Source organism: Hyperoodon ampullatus, assembly GCF_949752795.1.
Source record: "Hyperoodon ampullatus genome assembly, chromosome: 2".
Lineage (NCBI taxonomy): Eukaryota > Metazoa > Chordata > Mammalia > Artiodactyla > Ziphiidae > Hyperoodon > Hyperoodon ampullatus.
Genome location: NC_136915.1, coordinates 120,839,475 through 120,864,053, shown reverse-complemented (window position 1 = coordinate 120,864,053; position 24,579 = coordinate 120,839,475). Strand labels below are relative to the sequence as shown.

The window sequence follows — 24,579 nt, the reverse complement described above, 5'->3', positions numbered from 1 at the left end:
ACCATATTCCACTCTGAAAAACACCCTCCCAGCCCCTCACCCCTTCTACTCATATCTCTTCCTCTTGCTTACATTGGAAAACTCTAGAAATGGAAAGTCACTGCTTTCAATTTCTTCTTTAACTCCGTTTGTCGGGTCTAAACCTTACTACCTAACTGAAACCATCATCACCAAGGGCTAACTCCTGACTCATGGACAGATTTTGACTCTGCTCACCAGTTGGCCACTTTAAAACTCTCCACCTTAACTTCTAATTTTGAATTATCCTGCTGCCTTCTCTCTCTCTAAGGGCTCCCAATTTTGCCCACCCTCTATATGTGAGCATCCCCTAAGGCTCTGCTATAGGTCCTCATAATGAAAAATAAAGATGTTACAAGATCATGTAAATTTAGTTTACAGTAACTATTATCATGGCTCATAATATAATCAATTGCAAAATACTCAAGAGCTGGTGTAGATATTTTTATAGTTTATTTTATATTCTAGATGTTCATTTACTCTCTGTTGATGTCACTAATTTTAACTACCTTTGGTTGTTGCTGTTGTTTTGCCACTTTATAACTCTAGAATGACCTCCACACATAAACAGTCCCTACCCTGTGCACGGGGGAGAACCATTACAAACTGTTGTCCTACATACACTCTGGCCTGGTAAACTGCAGAGTGAGCCTTACTGTGTGGATTAAAGATGGATGCACAATGTTTGGCCCATGGATAGACATCAAAAAGTGGCAGGTGTATTTATCTGCATCCCCATCCATGGTGCCCAAGTCACTGTTGGCCCTGGGGGGTAGGGCTCAATAAATGTCCATGAACTTGAGACTGGACATGAGCAGACACATTGCAGGAAGGAAGGGAGAACTGAACAGGCACTTAAGTGCCAATAAATAACTTGGATTTCACTTTCCTTGTCAAGGGCAAGAGCACGTGAAAACATTACCAGGAGTGTTTAAATATGTGCCAGGGACTGTGTAGATATTTTTAAAAAGGAAGAAAACAAAAAAGAAAACCACCGGTGCTTAGAGAGGTCTCCCAAGGTTAGAGCTAGTAAATGCCAGAATTGCTTATAGCTGTAGTCATGGTTCATGGGGCTAAAAATTCTGTACTCTAAGGGTTGGGTTATTTGTGGCTTTCATCAACCAGACTAACTCTGAGCAAACTGAACCATTATTAATTTACACATTAATCTGACATGCATATTGCTGGGTAGATTAATGCTGCAGGGAACGCACTGTCGGACAGGGTAGAATGGGAAAAGTTCTCCATGGCTGACAAGCTATACCTCCAGGCAGTGAGTGCATCATTGCCTTGTAGGAGATTCAAGATGTAAATGTGGTAAGAGTACAGTAAAGAGGGAGAGGACACTTCCAGCTGAGATCATCTCTTCCTGGACCAAGTGGCATTTACACTGGCCATTATAAAACAGTTAATCATCTCTATAAATGTTTATTTTGCCTTTCATTGGAACTGGGTTCCTCTTTCCCTCCACACCCACACACAGAAACCCCATGCCCACTCTCTGTGGTCAGCTACGACCTTGCAAACCAGGACACTTATTGGTCATTTAAATCTGCATCTATCTCATTTCAAATAATTCAGACTTAATGGCAGATTCTGAGAATCAGGACAGGATGAACCTGTGGCACTTCCTAGGCTGGGAATCAGAATACTGGGCTTCGAGGTGTGGAGGATGTGTTCTGCTTGATTGTGTCCTTGAAACAATTTGGACTAATAGTACCCCCAAGCGGGTTCTGCACATATCCTTTTCAGGAATTTAATCTTGGCTGTGAGACACTGCTGGTTGTGACTATTAGTCTGGTTCTAACAAGACCATTTGGGACAGCTTGGATCTGGTAACATGCTTAAGTTCGGTGCACCTGCTCTTACCATTTCTTCTTCCTGTGCCCCTCCATACTAGCCAGAGGAAATGGAGAGCAGGAAGGTGATTTCATTTTACAAGGGGTATTTACAAAATCAGAAGGCGATTCAGCCTTCCCCTTGCTCTGTTTCTTTTGTTCAATTATGTAATGTCTTGTTGTTTCTGTCAACAATAAAGACTTGGCGGGTGTCATATGTACAACATTGAACACACTGTAGTGAAGAAATTAAGATTTGTAAGACTGTGCTAAAAATGTTGGTACAAAATAATATATACATAGGAAAAATTCTCAGCGTGAAGTAATATAGAAGAGCCAAAAGGAGTTATCGACCTCTAGAAAATAGCTCCTTTTCTTGTTAGAAATAAAATGAGGCAGCAAAATATATGGGCATGCTTGTCATTCCTTCCTCATGTCATTTCTCCTCCCTGTGTTCCTTTACACTAAGCAGAAGAAAACGGGAGGAGAGAAGGTAGTTGACTCATTAAAAATAAATTTCCAGGGAATTAGTGTTGAGTTTTTGATCTATGATACATATGTTTCTAGCCAGGAAAATGAAACCACTTAAGATTATTCCACCAGGTTTGTTACTCTCAGTACTGGCATGTTTTAACCTTCAAATAGTAAAAGCGTAAAACTTTGTGGAAAGTCATATAAATAAGACTCAAAATCTGCACATGCTCTACAGTGAGGAATAGAGAATGGAAGGAATTAGTCACAGCATTTTAGCCAAAAAATCTACTGCCATCCTGCACTCCTTACATAGATAAAGTGAGGCTGACTCTGAGCCTCGAGAGCAAAACGAAAAGGAGAATCAGCAACTGTCTTATCAATCTCACTGATAACCTAAAGAATTAAAGCCCTAAGATATTAACTTTTAAAAGCCAGAAGCAGGAATTTTCCTGGGTTGTCTGAACAGTTGATCAACAAGTTAAGAGCTAAGGAAATTCCAATTTAGAAAAAACACCTTCATTGGCCTTAATGTTCTAATAAATGACTTGTTAGTCTGCTTTGATTTGACAACGAAGAACTCATATTGTAACACAAGAGTGAGAGCGGGGGCTGAGGGGGCAGCCCTGGGAGAGCACTGTCAGCCATTTTTCCCAGACAATACCAGCCCGCCTTGACACAATTCTGCTGTGAAAGAAAAATTGGTAGTTAAAACGAAAGAGCTGCAGGATTTCTGCATATATAAACGTTAAAATAAAAACAGCCTAAGGGGGAATTATGTGTTGACTATTACCTTCAGCATCCTGAGCATTTGTGTACAACATTCCTTTTCATGGTGTCTAACCACTTCTCTTCTCAGAAAGCATAAATCTTAAAAAAAAAAAAATTATCCTGTTCTAATTAGGCAGGAAAATGCACCCAGAGTTTTTAAAATGTAGACATCCTGTGATCACATTCCCAACACGAGGCAGCTTCACACCTTGCATCTTCCATCAACCCCAAAAAGGTGGCGAAGGGCTGTGGATGTGGAATCTGATGCCCTTTGCGGATTAAGTTGGTGTTTAAAGTGCAGCACTAGTGAAGCAGGGAACATGAGTTCAAGCCCTATAATTGGACAACTGGATTTTATTCAGTTACTTTTGGAAAAAAAGACCACAATTGGAGGCACTGTTGTGGGATACACAAGAATATCAAGACGTGGCTTCATGACAAATAGACTCTGTTTCTGAAAAGGGAGAGGCCTAACCCAATTGTTCAACAAGAGATGAAAATATGCAAGATAGATGTAGGCAAGCAAACCCAGCTCATCATACCCACTTGTTCAGAATAAAACAGCTCTAACTCCCTTGTTCTGAGAATGGGTCATCAATTGTAACATTTCAAAGAAAAGCAAATCCAAGTCATTGTTGGTGTATGTGATTAACTCCCTTCTTATGACTGTCTCCTTTTTCTTTCTTAATCCTTGATTTAGACCCTCATTGGACAAGGCCCTGCAGTGGCGTGATTCCCTGGACAAGCTCTTGCAGAGCAACTGTAAGTCTGAAGTATCTGTATAAAGGTCAGGGGAAGGACAGAGGCAAAAAAAAAGCTTTAGGCTGCCCATGTCCTTCTTCCCCAATTTTGACGTTTCTTCAATTTTGGAAGAATGCCAGGGGATTGTAGTTATCTAGTTCATGGCAGAAGAATGTGAAAATAAGCTGTCCTGAGGACTCCTGAGTGCAGGTTGCATTCCCATCTGTCCTGCTTATTTGTGTGAGCAGAGCTAGTGGCTTGATCTGTGTAGTTCTTAAAATTTTCATCAGTAAAATAGAGATACTGCCTCTTCCAGCTTGGCCTCATAATGGCTTGCTGTGGATTCGGTGTAGCAGGGTACATATCACTGTACTATGAGGAATGGATTGGGTGTATGTCCCAGTTGAGATTGCTATTAATTGTTTTTGTAACCTGCCATGGGTTGTTAACCTCCCCTAACCACAGTTTCCTCTTCTGGCAGCAGGCCTTTTATATCTCCATTCAAGACATGAAAAAAGTGCCAGCAAGAACTCCTCTCCAAGCTAATACCAATATACCTGAGCACCATTTGCCTCTCCCCAATACAAAATCCTTACTGATTCCCAGGCCTAAAGTATCAAGTTCAAATTTCCAATGTTTAGGATTCTCCATAATAATGATGATATGGCTGGTCTGCAGTCAAATTGAACTGTTCTCCCTTCCATATAGGATTTCTACATGTATTCCCTTTGGCTGGAATACTTTGTATTCATATCTCTATCTGTTGAAATTCTCCTCTCCTATAAAAGTGAATCTAAATACTAAATGCCTAGTCTTCCTTGACCGTCCGGAATGATTTATCCTCCCTCTGAGGTTCCAGTGCAATTTGTCTGCACATTTTTATGCCGCTGTTACTTGCTACATTGTACTCTGATCATAGCCGTCTCCCTCCTATGACAGATTATAAACTCATTGACAGCCAGGATTTAGTCTTTTTCTTCTGGATAATTTCACAACAGGAAGTGCACAGTAATAGGAAAACAAATATTTGTTGAATCGCTCGCTCTAAAAATAGGATTCAATGTAAGATATCTAACCCATATTTTTCCATTTTCACCACAAGATGGAATATGAAACTTTGTTAAATGCTTTGTAAAAATAAGGATTTAAAAAATATTTCCCACAGGACCATCAAGATTAATAGACACAGGGTAAATAGCAAAGAATGTATGTTGAATTGTATACAAACTTTTTTTATTTCTTGTTTTTAGTGAGGTAATCTTCTGCTTACCTGTGACAGAATCAATATCTTATATTTGGAGGCAGAACACCAAAGCCTCTGATTTGGAACTTTCTCAATATTATCCACTTTTTATTTTCTTTTTATTTCTTGTGTTAAACAGAGTACCCAGTCCTGATACATATAAAGTGTTCCATGAATGCTTATTGAATAACTGGGTTAATGAATGACTTCATTATCCTTCTAGGACACAGAAATTCCATGAAGACAACTAGGAGAAAAATATTTATGTTTATCAATTGACTTATTTATTGTGTTACACAGTGGTTTTAGGGCCAGTAGCAACCTGACATATTATATATTATGAATTCTACGTACCCTGGGTACAGGTATTTATTGCTACTGTCAACAAACCTGAGAATTAGCAGAACCATTTCCATGTTTTTAAAACCATTAAAGAGAAGGATATATATTTATGTGGCCATATAAAATCCTTTTCAGTCATACTAATCCTTAGGGCCACATGTTCATATATTTCAGGCTTTCAGGAGACAGAGAACTATTGGAATAAGTTAAGCCAGATGCAGTTGGTGTTAACACCTTAGCATTTGTTGAGGGACTGAAGTTTTTCAGCTTGCAAATAGTTGATTTTCATGATGTGAGCTTGAGGCCTGAGAGTCTCACAATAATATTTTCTGCTTCTTAGAGGGGAAATATGTATATGCATGTGTGTGTAAATATATATAAAATTCACAATGTTTTATTTAATTAGATATATTTTAAAATTATATATACTATATATGTTATATATATAGTATATGTCTGTGTATATATATGTGTGTTCTTAAGTTCCACATCATTATCCTCTTAAGTAATTAACACTTTTAAGACTTGGGCTATTTCCCCAAGCAATAAATGGAAAAGCATTTGATAACTGTTCTAGTCAAAATTCATTCCTTGAGAAGATATCTATCCATTCAAACTAGCATGAATGAAAAAGGGTTTCTGGTATGGATACAGAGATCTCACAGAAACAAAAGAGTGCCATGCTCTATGGGAGGTGATGCCATGAGCGAATAAGACAGTTTCTCCCTCCCTCTGCCTCTGTTTCTCTGTTCTGTGTCTCTGTCCCTTCCGCTCTTTCCATTTTTCCCTCTATCTCTGCTTCTATGACTCTCCCTCTTGCTGTGTCTGTCTCTTGCCACTTTGTCTCTGCTGCTCTCTGTCCAGCTATTTCTAGAAGAGGACTAGTGGAATGACAGGCATGCCCAAGTAATTCTACCCCAACACCATCAACCTAAAGAAACAATTTTTGACCTATTTCCCCAAACACCAGCTTTCGTGCATCGTGAATAAATTTTAAGCCAAACTTTGGCAACTCAGTTCTTATGAGATATCCTTATTTGAATCTGCAAAAACTAACGGTCTATAGCCAGAACTATGATAGTTCTGACATTAGCTGTGATTGATGCAGAATAGGTAATGAAGAAAGATACATTTGAAAAATGTGTATTTAAAACTTCACAATCCCTTCTTGCATGTTTGATTTGATAAATTAAATCATTTAACCTCAAGGAATGGCATATTTGCTGATTTATGAGGAACATTTGGCATTCTCTTGTGCTAATGTAAAATATTGATTCAGTTCCCCAAGCATTTCTTAAATCCACATTTTTCTTAAATTTTCTTGAGTGGAAATGAAATCAATTGGTACCAAACCTCTAAAAAAAAGACGGTTAAGCTGCTACTCAATCTTTTCTCTTCCACAAGATTCCTCTTTCTTTCCTCAGTTTTTAAAAATCTTTTTTTTAATTGAAATATAGTTGATTTACAATACTGCATTGTGTACAGAATAATTCATTTTTTACAGATTATATTCTGTTATAGGTTATTACAAGATAATAACCTATTAAACCTATTAAAACCTAATAGGCATTACCTAATAACCTATTAAAAATAATTTTTAATAGCCCAGTGTATTTGACTCTGTTCTGAAAGAACATCAATTTCTTACATTTTTGTCTTCAGTTTTATATATGGCACCATCTGTTTTCTTTCTGAAGGTCCATGGGGCACATAACTGGTGTATCGCTTTTTAAACACAAAAACAGATTGCACGTGGGAGTTTAAATAAGACAGTGACATTAAACTCTTCCACATGACTGTCTTTAAAAGCAGACGAAGAATGAAACACAACCCAGTAGTAGCAAAGTTTTTATGTGAATCTTTTTGCCCCAGGAGTTCCAAAATGTCAGAACATTTCCTTGAGACACTCTTGAGATTTGGACTCTTGCATGGGGAATGGAATAGCCTGGCTCCTGGCTCCTCTTTTTGTTTTCGTCTTTGCATTCTCTTTCTGCTTCTCTTCCTTTGTTTCCAATTTTCTCCCTTCTCTTTTCTGGATTATATTTATCATCATATTACTCACTGGTAGCCACAATTCCCTTTAAAGCAACAATTATAATAATAAAAGCAATAGCTTATATTTATTATTCACCATGTGCCAGGCACTGTCCTATGCGCTTTGCATTTATTAGCTTATCTAACGATTTCAATAATTTTAGGACTTACGTACAAAAACAATTCGTATTTTTTCAGAAAAGGGAACTGAGACATAGAGAGCTTATGTAACTTGCCCATGAAATAAAATACTACAGCAATAGCAAAATCAGTCATTTTATTTTTCCTTAATGTTTGTATTCTTCAGTTTTGAGACTTGGGAGGAAACTTTTGTCTCAATGGGTCTTATTTTATTCAGTTTGAACCTCTATTAAATGTTAGGCCCACAGATTTAGACTAGGAGGTGGGATGCTTTCAAAAGAAGGGCAAAGATAAATGAAACTCAAACCTTGAACTCAAATCATCAATAGCCTCCTGGGAAAGATAGCCATAGAAGCAAATAATCCCAACAAAAAATGAGAAAGTGATCTCTCCTCTTATGATGATAAAATCCTCAACAGCAAGTTGGAGGTACTGGGTAAAGACTACCTTGTATATGAGGCAACATTTGAGTTGAGTTTTGAATGGTGATAAAGATTACTTTTAAATTGGGCATGAGTAATAATGATGAAAGTCAGCATTTATTGAGCTATCATTATGTTCAACATCATGTAAGAGCTTTCCATGAATTATTTAACCCTTATAACAACCCTGTCAGGTAGTTTGCACTAGTACCCCACTTGCCAGATGTGACAACTGAGGCTTGGAGAGGTTAGATTACTTGCCCAAGTTACTGTAGTAGTGTGGTGTGTAAGGATCAACCTCCAGGCAATCTTAACTCTAGAGTCCATGCTTTGAAAATAAACTATGTAATGGTATTTATCAACTATTAGTAACGTTTCACTATTTTTCCTCTAGGAGAAGAGATTTGTGCTAATCTACTTTTCACTATTTTTTTCCTTTATGCCAGTTGGACTCGGATTTGTCTTATAGTCTTTTTATTTTTAAAATGGTTTTATAGGTGGTTTCATTTTGTTCTTTGGCAGGGTTGTTATTTTATTTTACAGGGATGTCAAAAGTGACATCACTCATTAGGGCCAGCTCTGGAATTATAATGTGGGTCTCACAACCCAGAGTGTTGCCACCAGACCAGAAGATCAGGTGGGTTTCATCTACTTCTTAGGAAAAGGATGCCCGAAGATGTGTGTGGAATGGTATTTTGAGGCTCTGTGTAGGCTCAGCAAGGAATAATGTAGGGATTTTTTAGGGCTGTGTACTGAGATCTCTACTGGGGTGTGGAGTGGGCAGGGGAATAGTGTCAGGCAAAGAAGACATGTGTGTTCCTTGCAGAATAGAGACTTTGGCCTAGAATAGATTTGACTTTGACCCAAGAGGACTTCCTCAGGGGTAATGGGAATTCCTCAGGGTCTCTGAGGAATGGACCAGTAGAAAACCAGAGGTTAAGGAGGAGAAATCATCTGGGGAGTGGCATTAGAGGGTCCTAGGAATGGACCCTCTAGAGAATCCTCAAAATCCAGATGAGAGAAAAAATAGCTTTAAACGTCTCCCAGACCAATAAATAAATAATAAATCCACTTTATGAGTCTTGATTGAGAGTGCGTACATTGACAAAAAGCCTTGAGATAACATCATGGGATTCAAGAGAATGATGAAACCAGTACCCAGGAAATGGACTCAATACACTGGAAAGTTATTTTCCAAGTGCATTTTCTGTATAGGACGACTTGGTAAATGTATGGTAAATGTTAACATTGCTGTGGAATCCTGGAATGTATCCTCAGGTCATAAATAACAATGTTTCTGAGGACTAGAATTTTATCTCTACCTTTTTCAAAGATGTGGAGAGGGCGATTCAGAGTGCCTGAATCACCATGTTGTGGGGACATGGGGCTAATGAGAATAAATTGGCCCAGACTTATTCTGTGAAGTTATTGCTTTGTCTACAATCTTAGACCTGATTGTGTGGGTGCTCATAAGACTTCATTCCTATTGTCATTTCCCAGTAGCTAGAAAGTGCCTGGGAATTTTCTCATTTCAACAAAGACTACCTGACACCTTTTGTTTAAGAAACAATGAAAACTTTAAGAATGACAGAGAGAGAATTCGTGGGGTATTTCTTCTTTCAGCATGTACCATTGACTCCCGTGCCACTAAATGATAACAAATAGTGCCGGAAATATGGTGGGAAATACGGGCAGAGAGAGAGGGAAAATACATCTGATGTTATCCAGGTAAACATTATCAAGTGGTCTCAAAGTAATTCTTCTAGCTGGGTTTCTAGAGAAAATTGTTTATCATACCTACCATCACTTCCCAATGTATTTTTAGGTGTTGTTCAATAAAAAATGTTTTTAGGTTAAGTACAGGGAGAGGGGATTAAAATGCAAAGTGTCTTGTTTGGATTCAGAATCACTGGTGACCCTAATCCAATTAATTATAGCTTAGCCATTCTGTTTCTTTAGAACTGAATACAGTTTCAGGGAACTGTGAGGGGTATGAAGACAATAAAAATGCACAGAAGGAAAATTGAAAAAAGACAACCATATATTTCAGGCTTAATCATCGCATTTTGTGCATATTATATGAAATCAATGTATTAAACAATGACTAGTGAATGAAAATTTAGAGTCCATAAAAAGGAGTAGGGAGAAATACTCAAGGAGAAGGGAAATAGATAGAAATTAGGTCAAAGGAAATGAATTGTACAAAAGTACATGAATATGTCTGCAAGTAAAACTAATGAATTGCAGAAGTGTGTCCTGATGCGGAACAAGTTAGAAAGGTGGACCCTGATATACTGGTTATAGTCAGTCCAACCTTCTGCCCTGAGAGGCAAATGACATGCCAGGCATGCCTGTAATTGTGATACAGTCTGTGGAAAACTAGAATTTTCTCTCCTTCCTTTAGAAATCTACTTTCCCTGCATAGTAAATAGACATGGATTCTCTCTCAGTACATATGCATTTGTTAGAATTTGGGTTTAAAAAAAAGCATATATATATATATATATATATATATATATATATATATATATATATATATACAGAGAGAGAGAGAGAGAGACGACTTTAAAAGGAAGAAAATATTGAAGATATAGAGTGATTTTTCCTTTGTTCCTCACCAGTGCCTTCCTAAATCCTGACCTTGCCTTCTACTTATCTACCACTTTGGAGGTTAGAGCTGGAGGGGTAGGAAAGAAAAAGAAAACAAAAGGATTAGGCCCAAGAATCTCTAATATGTATATATATAGATGATAGATAGATGATAGATAGATAGATAGATATTCATATATAGATGTATATATATATTTAAATTATAAGCTGAAATATATTCTACATGAGCAACAGTGCACTGAAAACAGAATCACAGTAGTTATAATTATACTGAATTTAATAGGTTTATAGACTGATGTATAATTGATAGGCATGGTAACTACTCTGTAAGTGGTGACTTCATTGGGCCCCTTCCCACTCCTCCTTCAGGTCTCAAATGGAATGTCACTTTCTCATGGAGGCTTTCCCTAAACCTAAAATGAGGTTAGGACTCCTTTTGTTAATCTTACTATCTTTCGTATGGTTTTCTTTTGTTGTGTACATTTATTTGTGTGTGTTTCTTCATTTTCTTTTCTACCTCCCCCAGGATCTATAAACTTCATTAGGGCTGAAACTATGTCTATTTTACTTACCATAATTCCAAGAACATGATATTTGCTCAAAAATCATCTGTAGAAAAAAAAAAAGACTGTAAGTAGTTCATACACGAGAATCAACATTAATGTTACTTATACTATCAAATCTAGTTTTAAATGTATTTTTTTATTTTTGGTAATTGATAAGTATCCAGAATGGCATTAGTGTTCACAGTGTCCCTGGATGTTGTTTACAGGTAAACCTTTATCACCTAAATATAGACTGTCTGGATTTGAATCCCAGCTCTGCCACTTACCAGCTGGTTAACTAAGGGCAAGTTACTTGATCTCTCTGACTTCATTTGTAAAATAGATTTGTAATGAGGAGCAAATGAGTTAACTTTTGTAAGGTTATGGCATAAATGAAGGAATATATAGTAAATAAACCTAGGCTACAATGTGAGATATAGTGTTAGGTAGATAGATAGATAGATAGATGATAGATAGATAGGGTGAATACATTTCCTCGAATAACCATTTTCCTTGCTAGACGGACTTGCCAGTTTCAAAAGTTTCCTGAAGTCTGAATTTAGTGAGGAAAACCTCGAGTTCTGGATCGCCTGTGAGGATTACAAGAAGATCAAGTCCCCTGTCAAGATGGCTGAGAAAGCAAAGAAAATTTATGAAGAATTCATCCAAGCAGAGGCTCCTAAAGAGGTTGGTCCTGATGGGAAGGTGGGTGAGTGTGGTCAGTGGGGGTCAGCTCAACAACTTCCCAGGAAGGATTTCCAACTGCAGTACACTTTGCAGCTACAGGCTATTCCTATTTGAGAGTGGGCCACCTTTCGTAAGTGCCTACTGAGTGGAAAGGCAGAGCAATACAGTCGAGCAGGTATGAACTTGAACTCTGTTTAGACCACTTTCTAAGCAATCATGGGTCTCTTTTCAGTAGTATGTTATCGCAAGTCAGAATGATACTAGTTGTATGATCTTAGATAAATTATTGAGTCTGTCTGAACTTAGTTTCTTTCTTTGGGAAAATGAGGGTAATGAAGACTATTTTTGCAGGATTGTTGTGAGGATGAAATTAAAGAGTGGACGTGAAAATATATATCTCAGCATTTGAACTAATGAATGCTTACTGAATGTTTCTACCACTTAATTTCTTCTCTCTTCCTCTTCCCCGTCTCCTCCCTTCCCTTTCTTTTTTTATGAAAACTCTCTCTTTTCCCTTCTATTCTCCCCCATCCCGTTGTTTCCCCCAGGCCTTTTCCATTTACACTCTAGTCGGGGAAATAGGGTTTCTACTTACAAAAATCAAATGATTACAAGATAATAGTGCTAGAGATGTCAGAAGACAATGTACCATTAACTGACTGCTAAAGACAAGATGTGTGTTGATTTCAAAGAGGATTTGGGTTAGTTTATCTGCCCTTTGTTGTTTATGAAACTGAATTGAAAAAGCTTTCTGTGGAATTCAGGATGGCCTCAGCAAGACCTGTTCATCATGTTTTGGTCAGGTCACTAATTTCACATTGCACCCCATAAACTAATCTGGACATCAAACATTTCATCAAGATTTGGGGCCAATCACAGGGGTGATCTGAGCAAACCCTCTAGGTAGGCAGTAATTAACTTAAGATTATTTGAGAGGGGAAAACCCCAATATCCTTTTTCTCTCACAGGTGCTCTAGACTCTTGAGGTCCCACCATTTGATATTTATTCCTTTGGTAATGTATTATTCATCACTGATCCTTTCTGAAAGATAAATATGTTTGAATGGATGGACAAATTATATACCTAATACCAATAGATGAGCTCCCGCCATGACACAGGAGGTGGAGGTCAGGAGCATGAGAGTATAGAGCACCATGGGTCAAGGTGGAGAAATTGAGAGTCCTAAGATGGAACTGGGCTTAGTCTTGCTGTGGAATCTTATCCAGATCTCCTATTCTACTCCTCAGGCTCCCACTCTATACATATATGTTACCTTCCCCTACTTCTGATGCCTTTTGTGCTGGGACATTATTCTTCTATCCACGTGGAATCTCTATTTCTGATGTTACCAAGGAGATTAGTATTAAATTTGACACCCATTTCCTGACTTCAACTGATCTCCCATTTCCAGCCTGTCTTCTTACCAACATCATTCCTCTTTACAGAAGTCTAGGATTTGTTGCAATATCTGCACATCGTGGAGACCCATCTAGACTATTGCTGTGAGCTCCAGGAAAACATTGTTCTCGAGGTTCCTTGCTAGAACATTGGTGGTTATCATGAAAATATGAGACATTAAAAATGAAGTTTCAAAATAAACAAAACCCTGGCTGAGTTACTAGAACACACAAATGGTGGCCCTCATTATGAGGACCAGTGAGCTCAAATTAAAATAGCCTTGGCCTCCAGCCTCTGAGCTGGGCATCAGAGAGAATGTGAATCTCGCTCCTGACACATAATAAACATTCAGTGAATATTTGTGAGATGAATGGGTGCAGATGTCCCAACCCAGACCTTTCTCAATGTGTAACTTTGGGCAAGTTTCTCACTAAAGCTCTCTAATTCTCAGTTCCCTTAACTGTAATCATCTGACATATATGTATGTGTACCTAGAGGATGTTTAATAAATTGTAGCTGTTATTTTTAAAATTCTCCAACTCTTGTATTTTGACCCCCAAATTTACTATTTCATTTTGATGATCAGCAGATTGGCCTATAAAACAAATTTACCCAGGGAAATAGTAATCTAAATTTTCTTTCTCTGAATATTCACCTCAGTTCTTTTTTTTTTTTTTTTTTTTTTTGCGGTACGCGGGCCTCTCACTGTCGTGGCCTCTCCCGTTGCGGAGCACAGGCTCTGGACGCGCAGGCTCAGCAGCCATGACTCACGGGCCCAGCCACTCCGCGGCATGTGGGATCCTCCCGGACCGGGGCACGAAACCGCATCCCCTGCATCGGCAGGTGGACTCTCAATCACTGTGCCACCAGGGAAGCCCTCACGTCAGTTCTTTAAGATAAGGAACTGAAGGAGAGATACAGTTGTAAAAAAAATTGGAACTAAGATTAAAAAAAGAGAAGTGACCCTGCGTAGTTCAATAAGTAGAAAACTCATATATTGCAAATTGTCAACTGTCCATATTTTAAATTAATGAAAAATATTTTCTTTGCTTTCTAGTAAACAGATGAGTATATATCAAAATGATTCATTAGAGGAGCCCATGCACATAAAAATAATAAGATAAATAGCTGTTTTTGCTGGTGCATACAATGTGTTAGAAAGTTTTAAATACATCACTTCTTTAAAAAATAGGATTAGGAGATAATTTTATAATTTTTAGAAATGCAACTATTTGAGTAAGACTGCCCACCTAGCTCAGTATATATTTAAAAGAAGGAAGAAACATCGCTTTCATGTGGCAGGAAGAATAACAGACTGAGAATAGAGAAATATACATGATAGCCTCACCTCTGTCCCTCACTAGCTGTTTGTGGGCCTGTAACGACCTCTCTGGGTCTCGGAGTCTTCACCCGTGAAGGCAGGAGTCAGACTACCTCACCTCTGAGGCTGTTTCCAGTGCTGCCTGTGTAGTCTTCTGCCATTCCTGCATAAAGCACACAGGCCCCTCTCACCTGTGGGAAACATGTCATAGCCTCAACTCACTTCATCCTGGACCTTCAGTCACAGTCACTCCTGTGTGTTCTGGCCTGGTACTCCCCAATCATGTCTTTGTCCCTGACTCTGACCTAAAGCTGCTTCATAATTCTCTGAGCCCAAATAGCTTTTCTCACTAACAAGAACTTCTAGCAGCCCAGGAGAGACCTAAAACATTTTCTCATGTTCCAATTCAGAATTATTGGTTGATTTGTTTCTTTCTCTTTTACATGCAAACACCTTAAGAGTCATTAAACATACGTGATGTACAGTGATTTCTCTCAAATCATACTCAGACAAGCCCAGGCAGGCTGTACACTGTACAACTCCAGGGGACCATTTACACGGACCCTAACAGGAATGGTATCCCTGGGAGTAGCTCGATGTAGTAGCCCTGCATTCAGGACAAATACGCCATAATGCCTTCCAACACTGCAGTCTACTGGGTAAAAGCAACATTGCTGGGCTTTTGAGTCTTCTCTCTACCACTTATGATCTTGGGCAAGTCACTTAACATTTCTGTTCCTCAGGTGTAAAATGTAGGTGTCAGTATTGCCACCTAGAGTTGTAAGATTCAATGAGTTCATAGCACAGTGCCTGTAAAAGTTAAGTTCTCCGCACTCAGTAAGTATTAGCTGCTATTGTTATCATTGTTGTACTAGAACCATTGTTTCCCACTTAGTTTCAGGAAAAGACCAAATTTCTTTATTCTTCAAGAACCATGCAAAAGGTCTTGGATCCCTGGTCAGAAGTTCTTTCTCTCTCTTCATTCTCCCCACTAGGTGTGAAACCAAACGCTGTGGTAGGAGGATTGTGGGATTAGGCATCAGGATACTTGAATTCAAATTCAGAGTCTCTGCATTCAAATACATTTATTAGTTCTGTGATCTTGAAGAAGTCTCTATCTGTCAATCTATCTATCTATCTATCTATCTATATCATCTATCTTTCTCCTACAAAAGGAAAGACTCATTCTTAGGGTTATTGTGAGGATTATGTGAGATCTGCATGTGTTGGCTGCTTATTTCTAACAGTGGGTGTCTAACACTGGTTGATCTTAATCTGAGTCATGCATTTGTTGAAGCATTTGTTGAAGTTGCCTTACCCCACTGCATATAAAATAGAAATGATATTTCTCACTTTCTATGACTCTTCCCCTCATGTGTTATACTGGTGAGAAATTCCACTTCTCTCCCAACCCCTCCTCAAATCTCACAACCTGGTTGACTCAGTGACCCTGTTTCCTGTCTCACAGGTGAATATTGATCATTTCACGAAGGACATCACAGTGAAGAACCTGGCAGAACCTTCTCCAAGCAGCTTTGATGTGGCCCAGAAAAGAATCCATGCCCTGATGGAAAAGGATTCACTGCCTCGCTTTGTGCGCTCTGGGTTTTATCAAGAGTTCATCAAGTAGGAATGTAGTTGGTCTGTGAGAATCATCCCGACAGTTATTTCCTCCACAATAACCCTGCACTTTCCAGCAACCCACATATTTTCCTATAGCAGCTTGCTCAAAGACTCTCAAATGGAAAACCCCAGGGACTGTTGCTTCCTCCTTTGCCCACATTGTTTTGGATGTTTATCTATTGCCCAAATGCCTTCCTTTTCCAATTTCCTCTTCCTTCCCCCATTCTTAATTAAGCTCTACTGTTGTATGTTGTTGTGAAACTCAATCAGAACGACAGAAAAAATATCTATCAAAAGAAATATAAGACTATGATATCATTGAATGTAGGTCCATTTGGTTTAGATAATGGATCTCCACCTAAATTGGTATGAAAAAGAATGTGGATGTGGAAAGACCAGTTTTAACTGGGACTAATTGATCTCATTTTTAAAAAAATTCTGATCCATGAGGGGGTCACCCCTCTCATTATTTCTGAACTTGGTTAGTAAAAGTTGCTAAGAATTTTATGAGGCAGAGCCACTATTGGATTTTTTAAGCAAATACATTGTTAAAAAATATTGACCTTCTTCTGAGAGCATCTTTGTGTTAGCTAGAGATTATAAACAAGAGATATAGATACATAAATATGCTGTGTTTATATAAAATCGATCTGAACACCATCCATATAGCTTCTTTCCCTATATTTCCCTCTTACTTTCCCGTGCATAAAGTTACCAAATTCTGTATTAAATCAATGACCTGAGATTGACAAGGGACTACTTTATACATGTATCTATGCCTCTAGTATATAGGCACAAAGTTTCAATTTTCAAATTATTTAAAATTCGTGTGAGTATAAAATTCCAAAATTTCTGATTCCAATCATATAAAACAGGTGTTACTCATTGCAGTGGTCTCCCACCTCAATATCACGAGGGCTGTACACTAAGATGGGAAAATCTTGCCAAGCCTAAAATGGTTAGTTGTCCTATGATGCCATCAGTTTGTTTAGTAAATGATGATTATCTTTAAAACACCAAATTATCTTTGGAAAACTTAATTTGACTAAGTACAGAGACGTTCTAAGTGAGACAAAATTTTAAAGTACCCTGCATTTTGCAAAATAATCTGATCTTTTAGCAACCCCTCACTTCCCTCCCTATTTTGCTCCCTGCATTAATGAATTGTATTTATAGTCAAAATGCACATTTATACCCCTAACATGCCTTACACACATGGTATTTTTAGTAGGTTTAAACTTTTAATTCTGTATTTCATTATTATAAGTCTTGCTAGAATTTTTTTTCTTATCTTTAGTAGATTTGATTAAACAATGATTTACATAATCTAGTAATAAAGAGAGTCAAACCATGTATGAGTATAACCAAGGTGAGGACACTGGGTTAACTAAACAAGTAATTTTTAAAGGATTAATAAAAATCTGAAATGTTTAAGTAGAAGACTACATTGTTTAGTCTTGTATTTACTCCCTTTGTTTCTTTTTTTCTTTCACACACTCCTAGTTTCACATGTTTGTAGCCCATTTATTCACTTAATTCCTAAGAATATTGAAAGTGAAGCAACTATATGACTGTATTCTTTGAGTAAACACTGACTGTATTTGTTGGGTTTTCCTTTTTTTTTTTTTTTTTTTTTTTTTTTTTTTGTATTTCAAAGGCTAATGTGCCCTTCCTGAATACTTGCCATTTCAAACTCTGAAAATGGGTCGGAGTGACTGGGTCTACTGCCAACTCTTGCTAGTCTGGTATGATTTCATTCATATTTGTCAGTATTGCTCACTTCAAAGAAACTCCGTCATCAAGCAGATGACAGCTAGGCCAGACCAACATTGTGAGCATGAAAAAGAAGTTCTCACCATGTCTATTCATGTAGGAGTGACAAGCAACTCACAACAAGAATTCCCAGCACAACCATCCTCAGCAACTGTCTATGCTGCTCCAAATCAGTATAAAATCACCAATCCTTTACTTACTAATGCAGCTAGAAATTTTAAGAACTGAAGAATCTAGGTGAGTTTTTTTTTTTCTTGAATGCCAAAACATTTTTAAGAAAAATTTTGATGTCATTAATATTTCAAATATTTTATTCATATTATTTGAAAAACAAAATGCTTGAAAATACCCAGAGAATTAACTAGAGATTACAGAGTTCACCAAGATGGTTAATGTGACAAAGACTCGGACTGACTGTATTCACAAATTGACTGCACATCCTATGTAAGTGGGTAGACTTGTCAGTGGAGGATAAGAAGGACCTTCACCTTTTCATAAGCTGAACCCAGGAGGCAGAGGGGAGGAAAAGCACCAGGAGGGCAATGCTGTAAAGGCTACAAGAAGCATGAATGCCTTGCAGTCAACCGGTGACATGTAATATATATGTAAATATGATTTTAAATTTAAAGCAGTACACACACACACACACTTCTAAATAATAAAATTAAAAAGAATACAAATATCGCAGCCCAAAATGAAAAAGCAAATGTATAAAAATTGCCCTAGAAAATTCTTTGAAATCTTTGGTGTTTTAAAACTTAGAAAATAAACTGAGCTACTAGAAGTTGCCATAGTAACACAAACTAAATAAACATTCTTTTAAATTTTGGGAAATTAGTAAAACTGGGATGATCTTTCCAGGAAAAAAAATGTGTAACATCTGCTTATCACTGCCTTTGCCTCCTCCACTTCCTCCCCACTCTCCCTTGAGTAAATTGCCTGGGAAAGTATGAAACTCAATGCAGGAGTGAGCCCTGTGGTGCTGGCATTTTCCTCCCTTGTGAAACTGTAACAGTCATAAGTGAATCTGGGATGTAGAGAGGTGGTCAATGGGAATAGGAGTATATGCTTCTCATCTTTGAGAGAAACCTAAGATTAGGTAGGTAGGTCAGGTAACCACCATAACCTGTTTTTCTGCCTGGGTTTGATATAGTTTGTGGTTGGTGTCTGATTAGGATCTAAACTTGACCAGAAGAAAGAGACAGACTATCAACTCTCAGAGTAAATTAGGAGGCTGTGTTCCATGTTCATCTGCTAAAGCAATGCTTGTTCATGTGAACAACTCCTTACACACACACACGCACACATGCACACACATACACATTTTCTTTCTCTCAGATAGACACCTTCTGAAATGCAGAACTGAGGTGTTTCAGTAACTTTGCTTTCAAATCAATAGAATCAAATTTATGAAAACATTTTGTGCCCCACTCCCCATACCACCTATGTACTCTAATTCTCTATGGTATAAATTATGCTTTAAGCAGATTTCAGGTTTTAGTGCATAAAGAGAAGAAATTGTTAAAGAAATTGTTTTTACTTTTATCCTCTACAAAGCCATGGATTATGCTTGGTTGATGTGCTCTCTGTATACACTCCCTTTCAACAGGGTGGACTTGTTATTATTTCCCAAAGAATAATAGATATCCAGAAGTTTCAATAAAAACTTAACCATTAGTAAATCAATTGGTAAACTAATAAACATTCCCTGCCAGGGCTTTGTCAAGCTATCCGTCCCATCACAAATTTGATAATTTGAGAATCATTTCAAAGGCTATCAGATTTCAGAGGAATCATTTTTGTCCCTGAAATCATTCCCTCTAGCAGGCCATTTTCCTTGTTTCCTGGTAATTTAGCAAGTTTGAGAGAAATAGGGTCATGAGAAAAGAAAGGGGAGAAAGGAAAGATGGGAAGTGGTAAAGAAGTAAGTGCCCAGACCTACAAAGTGAGTCCATTCACTAGGAGCCATTTAAGAGCAGCTCCACTTGATTGAAAATCAAATAGTTTCTGCTGTCACCACCAAGATTTGCAGGAAGGCTCTTCTTGACTAACAATGCAGATTGATGTGAAAATCTATTTTAATATCCTAGGGATTCTTGATTAGATAAAAGAAGAAACATGGAGGATTTTCTTTCCCCAGTGGGCTTGCATGTGCCAGAGAGCAGAGCATGGAGAACCCAGTTTCTAACATCCAAATGTCCAAACCCAAGGGCCAGGCAACTCTGTAGGTTCTGGACATGATGTCTTGATACATCTCAGTGTATGGGTTTTCCAGGCTCTCCGTTCTATCAGAGTGTGTTCAGTTCTTGCCTTGGATAAGGCTCTTTAGCAATTTAGCAACTACTTATTGTGCTAAACATATTTTCATTCAAATAGGTTATATGGCTGACCAGAGCAATAGATATCCAAAGAAAGGCTCTCCCCAGCATACTGGAACTGAAAAGATCAAGACTTCCCACAGAGACATTTGTAGCTTTGAATGGAAACTCATGGCAGAGAGTAAAGGGAAAAAGACAGGCAACCCGAACTTTGGAATATTATCCTCACCTCACAGTTGAATAATAATCATTTCTAGTAGAGAAGTTACAAAACCAACATTTATATCCAGTTTGATAAGCCTCTTGTTTTTTCACCTGAGACAATTTTCCTTTCTGTCTCACACCTATATCTCCATTTCTTTTCTCCCCCTGTGTGAGGATACATTTTAAATAGTTGAGTCTAACCACTGTTATCTAATAATGAATACAATTAAAAGCATTTAATTCACTATCTAGGAAAATGTATAAACTAAGGCATAGACAAAACAATGGAAAATGCTGAAAAATTTTCCAATGGAGAGAAGTAATCTGGATAATTTTTGTCAAAAGTTCTTTTCATGTCATATGTTATTAGAATTTGGGGGGACTAAATTTTTTAAGAATGCTGCAACTTGCAACTCATCTTCAGGAGACCAGCCCAGAGAAAAGTGTAGAAATGAGAGGTTTGGAAATCCATTTTTCAGCATTTATCCCATAAGTTTTTCATTTAGAAAAAATGTGTTTATCTTCTAATTTTGTAACCAATACGTTGTATACTATGTAACTCATACTTCTTGATAAAGCACCAAATATGTATCTGTAATCACAATCACATATATTATATTAAATATATATCTATATAATAACATCATATGAGTCCTTCTTGACTCCTGAACATTCTTGATATGAAACTCTATCTTAAGGTAGGCTTGTTGTTCAATTTGCTCCTTATACCAGGTGAGCCCTTGATCAATTGGGAGGATCCCTCTCCTAATAAACATCAACTGTAATACAGCCTGACAAGCTAAACTCAGAAAGGGAGATACAAAGTGCCCAATATTCATACACTCTGTTCACTACTTTCCCTTGGATTCAGATGGCAACAACTTATTGATGCAGGTATTCACTATTAGCATTGACTGAGCACATTATATCATTTAGATCCTGCAATATTCAGTGATTATCGTTATTCCTTTCTCTTCCTGCACTGGTGAAAGATCTGAAATCCATGTGCCACTGCAAGCAACTCAATTCTGTGACCTTAGATTTGGTTCTCAGATAGTTTAGGTAATGGACTCAGATTATACAACTAGTGGGGTTGGGATTGGATGAAAGGGGAAGTTTGTATACAGAAAGAGGCATAAATAGAATCAGTTTACAGAGAGAAACAATGATGAGAACCCATGTGAAGGGAGAATGGGAGAGAGGAATTGAGAGATTAGAGAATGTCGGCTTGGCCTGTGACAGTTTCTAAGTTCTCATTCACAGTTCCCATGAAGCCTAGGTATATTTAATGTAGATGCAATCACCATGGATCATTTCAGTACCATCTATTCTATTCTCCTCTTTATTTGAATTATCTTAGATGATTTTCTGACAGTTTCCTCCAAGAAGCATTATTAGATCAAAGATCACTAACACTTTTGTCTCCCCCAGAGAGAAGTGATGCCTCGAGGTCATTATGTGAATCAGTGGCAGAATAAAGCTTACAGGTCAGATTGCCTCTCAGACTGCTGTTGATCCACTCCACCAAAGGAACCACACGCGATCCCTCAAACATTAAGATTACTGGTTCTAATTTGAGTAAAACAGGCCAAATCCACCCCTGCCCTAGTGGGAGTCCATTCTATCATCTGTTAGTGATGTAAGCCATGTTCTCCAAGCTCTCCAATCTACAAAGTGTCTTTTGCTAATTTTACATTTTCTAAATCAGCTGTATCTTGAAAATTATTTTGTTCACAAACCACTTTCCAAATACCTTAACTCTTCAGATGGCTTCCCAGTGCCTCAGTGCATTCTACATTTAAATCAGTTTCATCTAGCAAATTCCTGGTCCAAATTCCATGCTTTTCCACTTTTTAGTCTATTTCTACCTTCTCAATGTTTAAGCTCATTAAAAACAGTTTGAAATGTGGATGGAAATTGTACCAGAAAGCCAAGCTTATGAGGAGGCAGTCTTCACTCAATCCTTGGGAGCCAGGCCTCATGGCCAGGCCGCCGGGTCTCTTAGTTAATGTCACATTTCCAAAGTACTCCCACCTTGGGGGAATGCAGAGTGTGTGACAGACAGGCAGGGGTGGGTATGCTCTCCCACAGGTGACTTTGAAAGTCTTAGTTATGTTTTGAATAAGTGGTGCCTTGTCTGCCGCTAGAAGGACCTGTCTGTGACCTGTGAGAAATAGATGCTTTGTCTCAGATCGTGCCAGTAAAAGCCCAAAGCCTCTTGGCTTCTGAGTAGAATCCTTATGGAACATCACAGATATTTAAATAGGACCTGGAGCCCAGGGTCATTAATGAATAAGGATGAATGGAGATGGATATTCCTGTATTTCTTTTAACTGAATATTTATTTTGACTACTTTTTAATTTATCAGTGAAAGCCATAATATGTCTACTTGAGTTTCACTAACATTTCTACTGACAACAAGAACAGGGGTTGTTACAGAATCAGGTCTGTTCGCCTAGCACTTAGCAAGCCAAATGCTGACATGCCAAGGTTTGTGGCAGAGAAACAGTTTATTCTCAAAGCAGCCAAGCGATGAAATGGGAGAACATGTCTCAGATCTACCTCCCTGAAAGTGAGGGGGTTGGGATATTTATGGGATAAGTAGGGTGGTCTTAGACATGGGGAAAGTCGGCTGGATGTAGAGAAAAGGTGAGGTAATCGGTGTTCTGCACAGGTTCATCTTGTTTACATGTGTCTGCATGTTCAAGATGGAGGCACTTAGCATGATTTGAGGCTGGAGTTTTCTAGACCGCTGATGTCAAAATGCCATTCCTTAGACAACTGTGCAGGCCCAGTTTTAGGATCGGTGGCCCCAACCAGCCTTAACTGGCTCACACTGGACAAGAGCTGACTCCTAGTTCCTGAAGTTATGGGAAGCTGGGAAGGTATACAATTAAAGGTGTGGGTGGAGAAAGAAGGAAAAATTAACCTAAAGTGAGCTTAATCAGGAAAGGTAGTTTACAAGCAGAAGGGTGTTAACAAGCTGTTCCCCTATCTGTTGTTCTGCAAGACGAGCTCAAGAATTCCTGTTATCCGCCGGCTTCTGTTATGTCTATGGGGCACGGTTTCCAGGTGATAAGAAAAATCCAGATTCAGAAAATGTCAGAGCTGGAATAGACATCACAAATTCTCTCATATGCCTAGGATGAAAGTCCAGTCCTCCTCTCTCTGCAAAGGTTCTCTTCAGCTGAGATACCAGCATCTAGGGGGTATGGGGGTTGAAAACACCTGAGGCCGTGGGAGCAAAGGAGGCACCCACTTTCCTGGCCAGTCAGAGCAGCCGAACTGCCCTGATCAGTCCAGCAACACAGTCACACACAAAAACCCACTCTGCCATCCTTAGAAATTATTCTTCCCTGTCTTCATTTTTAAAGATAAGGAAATTGGGACCCATTGAGCTGACATGATTTGTCCAAAGTTATATGTCTGGATAACAGCATGCTTCTTACCAATGATCTGATTCCCATTCTGTGGTATTTTTTCTTTGGAACAATATTCGAGTTATGCCTTATTCACATATCTATAATAATAGGTGTTCTGAAAGTTGATATCAAAGAATTGTAAGATACTAGACAAATGGTAGGGTAGGGATGGCCAAGAAAAACTGTGCTTCTCAAAAACGTACTCCTGTCCACTATCCCTCTAATAATTTTCCCAATTAGATATCCTTCATGTTTAACAAACTACACCTTTAAAAGTAAAATATCCTGTTAGAAAGTTATTAGCTATTCATACTTTAATGTGACTAAATCAAGGAGGATGATACACATTGCTTAATTCTTAAGACTTTCCTGAAGACAGCCAGAGGGAAAGGGTGTTTTGATTGAGGGGACGATAGCATTGATTGAGGGAAATAGTGGTCTGTCTATTGTAACCTTATTTTTTGAAAACTGATCATCCATATATGTTATATATGGCCTCATTCTCTGACAGCACTGAATAATAAATAAAGATTTATGGACATAGAGCAGTCTTTTATCCTATATATTATTCTAGCAACTATTAGGTATTGTTTTACTCTTTACTGGGATTTGAAGAACTTGAAAATTTCTCATGCTAAAATTCCTTAACTACCAA

At 38.1% G+C, this 24,579-nt stretch overlaps 1 protein-coding gene across 2 annotated transcripts in view; it reads left to right on the top strand.

The window, feature by feature from the left end:
• RGS5 (regulator of G protein signaling 5) overlaps nt 1-16,213 on the top strand; it is a gene marked incomplete at both ends in the record, with an annotated part of 46,978 nt that extends 30,765 nt beyond the window's left edge. The window contains 3 exons of one of the 2 annotated variants that reach the window (XM_079697884.1): nt 3,799-3,860; nt 11,697-11,863; nt 16,052-16,213. In XM_079697884.1, coding sequence (XP_079554010.1) covers nt 3,799-3,860; nt 11,697-11,863; nt 16,052-16,213 — 391 coding nt within the window. Of the gene's footprint in view, nt 1-3,798; nt 3,861-11,696; nt 11,882-16,051 lie in introns of both variants that reach the window. The other variant, XM_079697883.1, reaches the window with a different exon arrangement.
• Nucleotides 16,214-24,579: the final 8,366 nt, after the last annotated feature.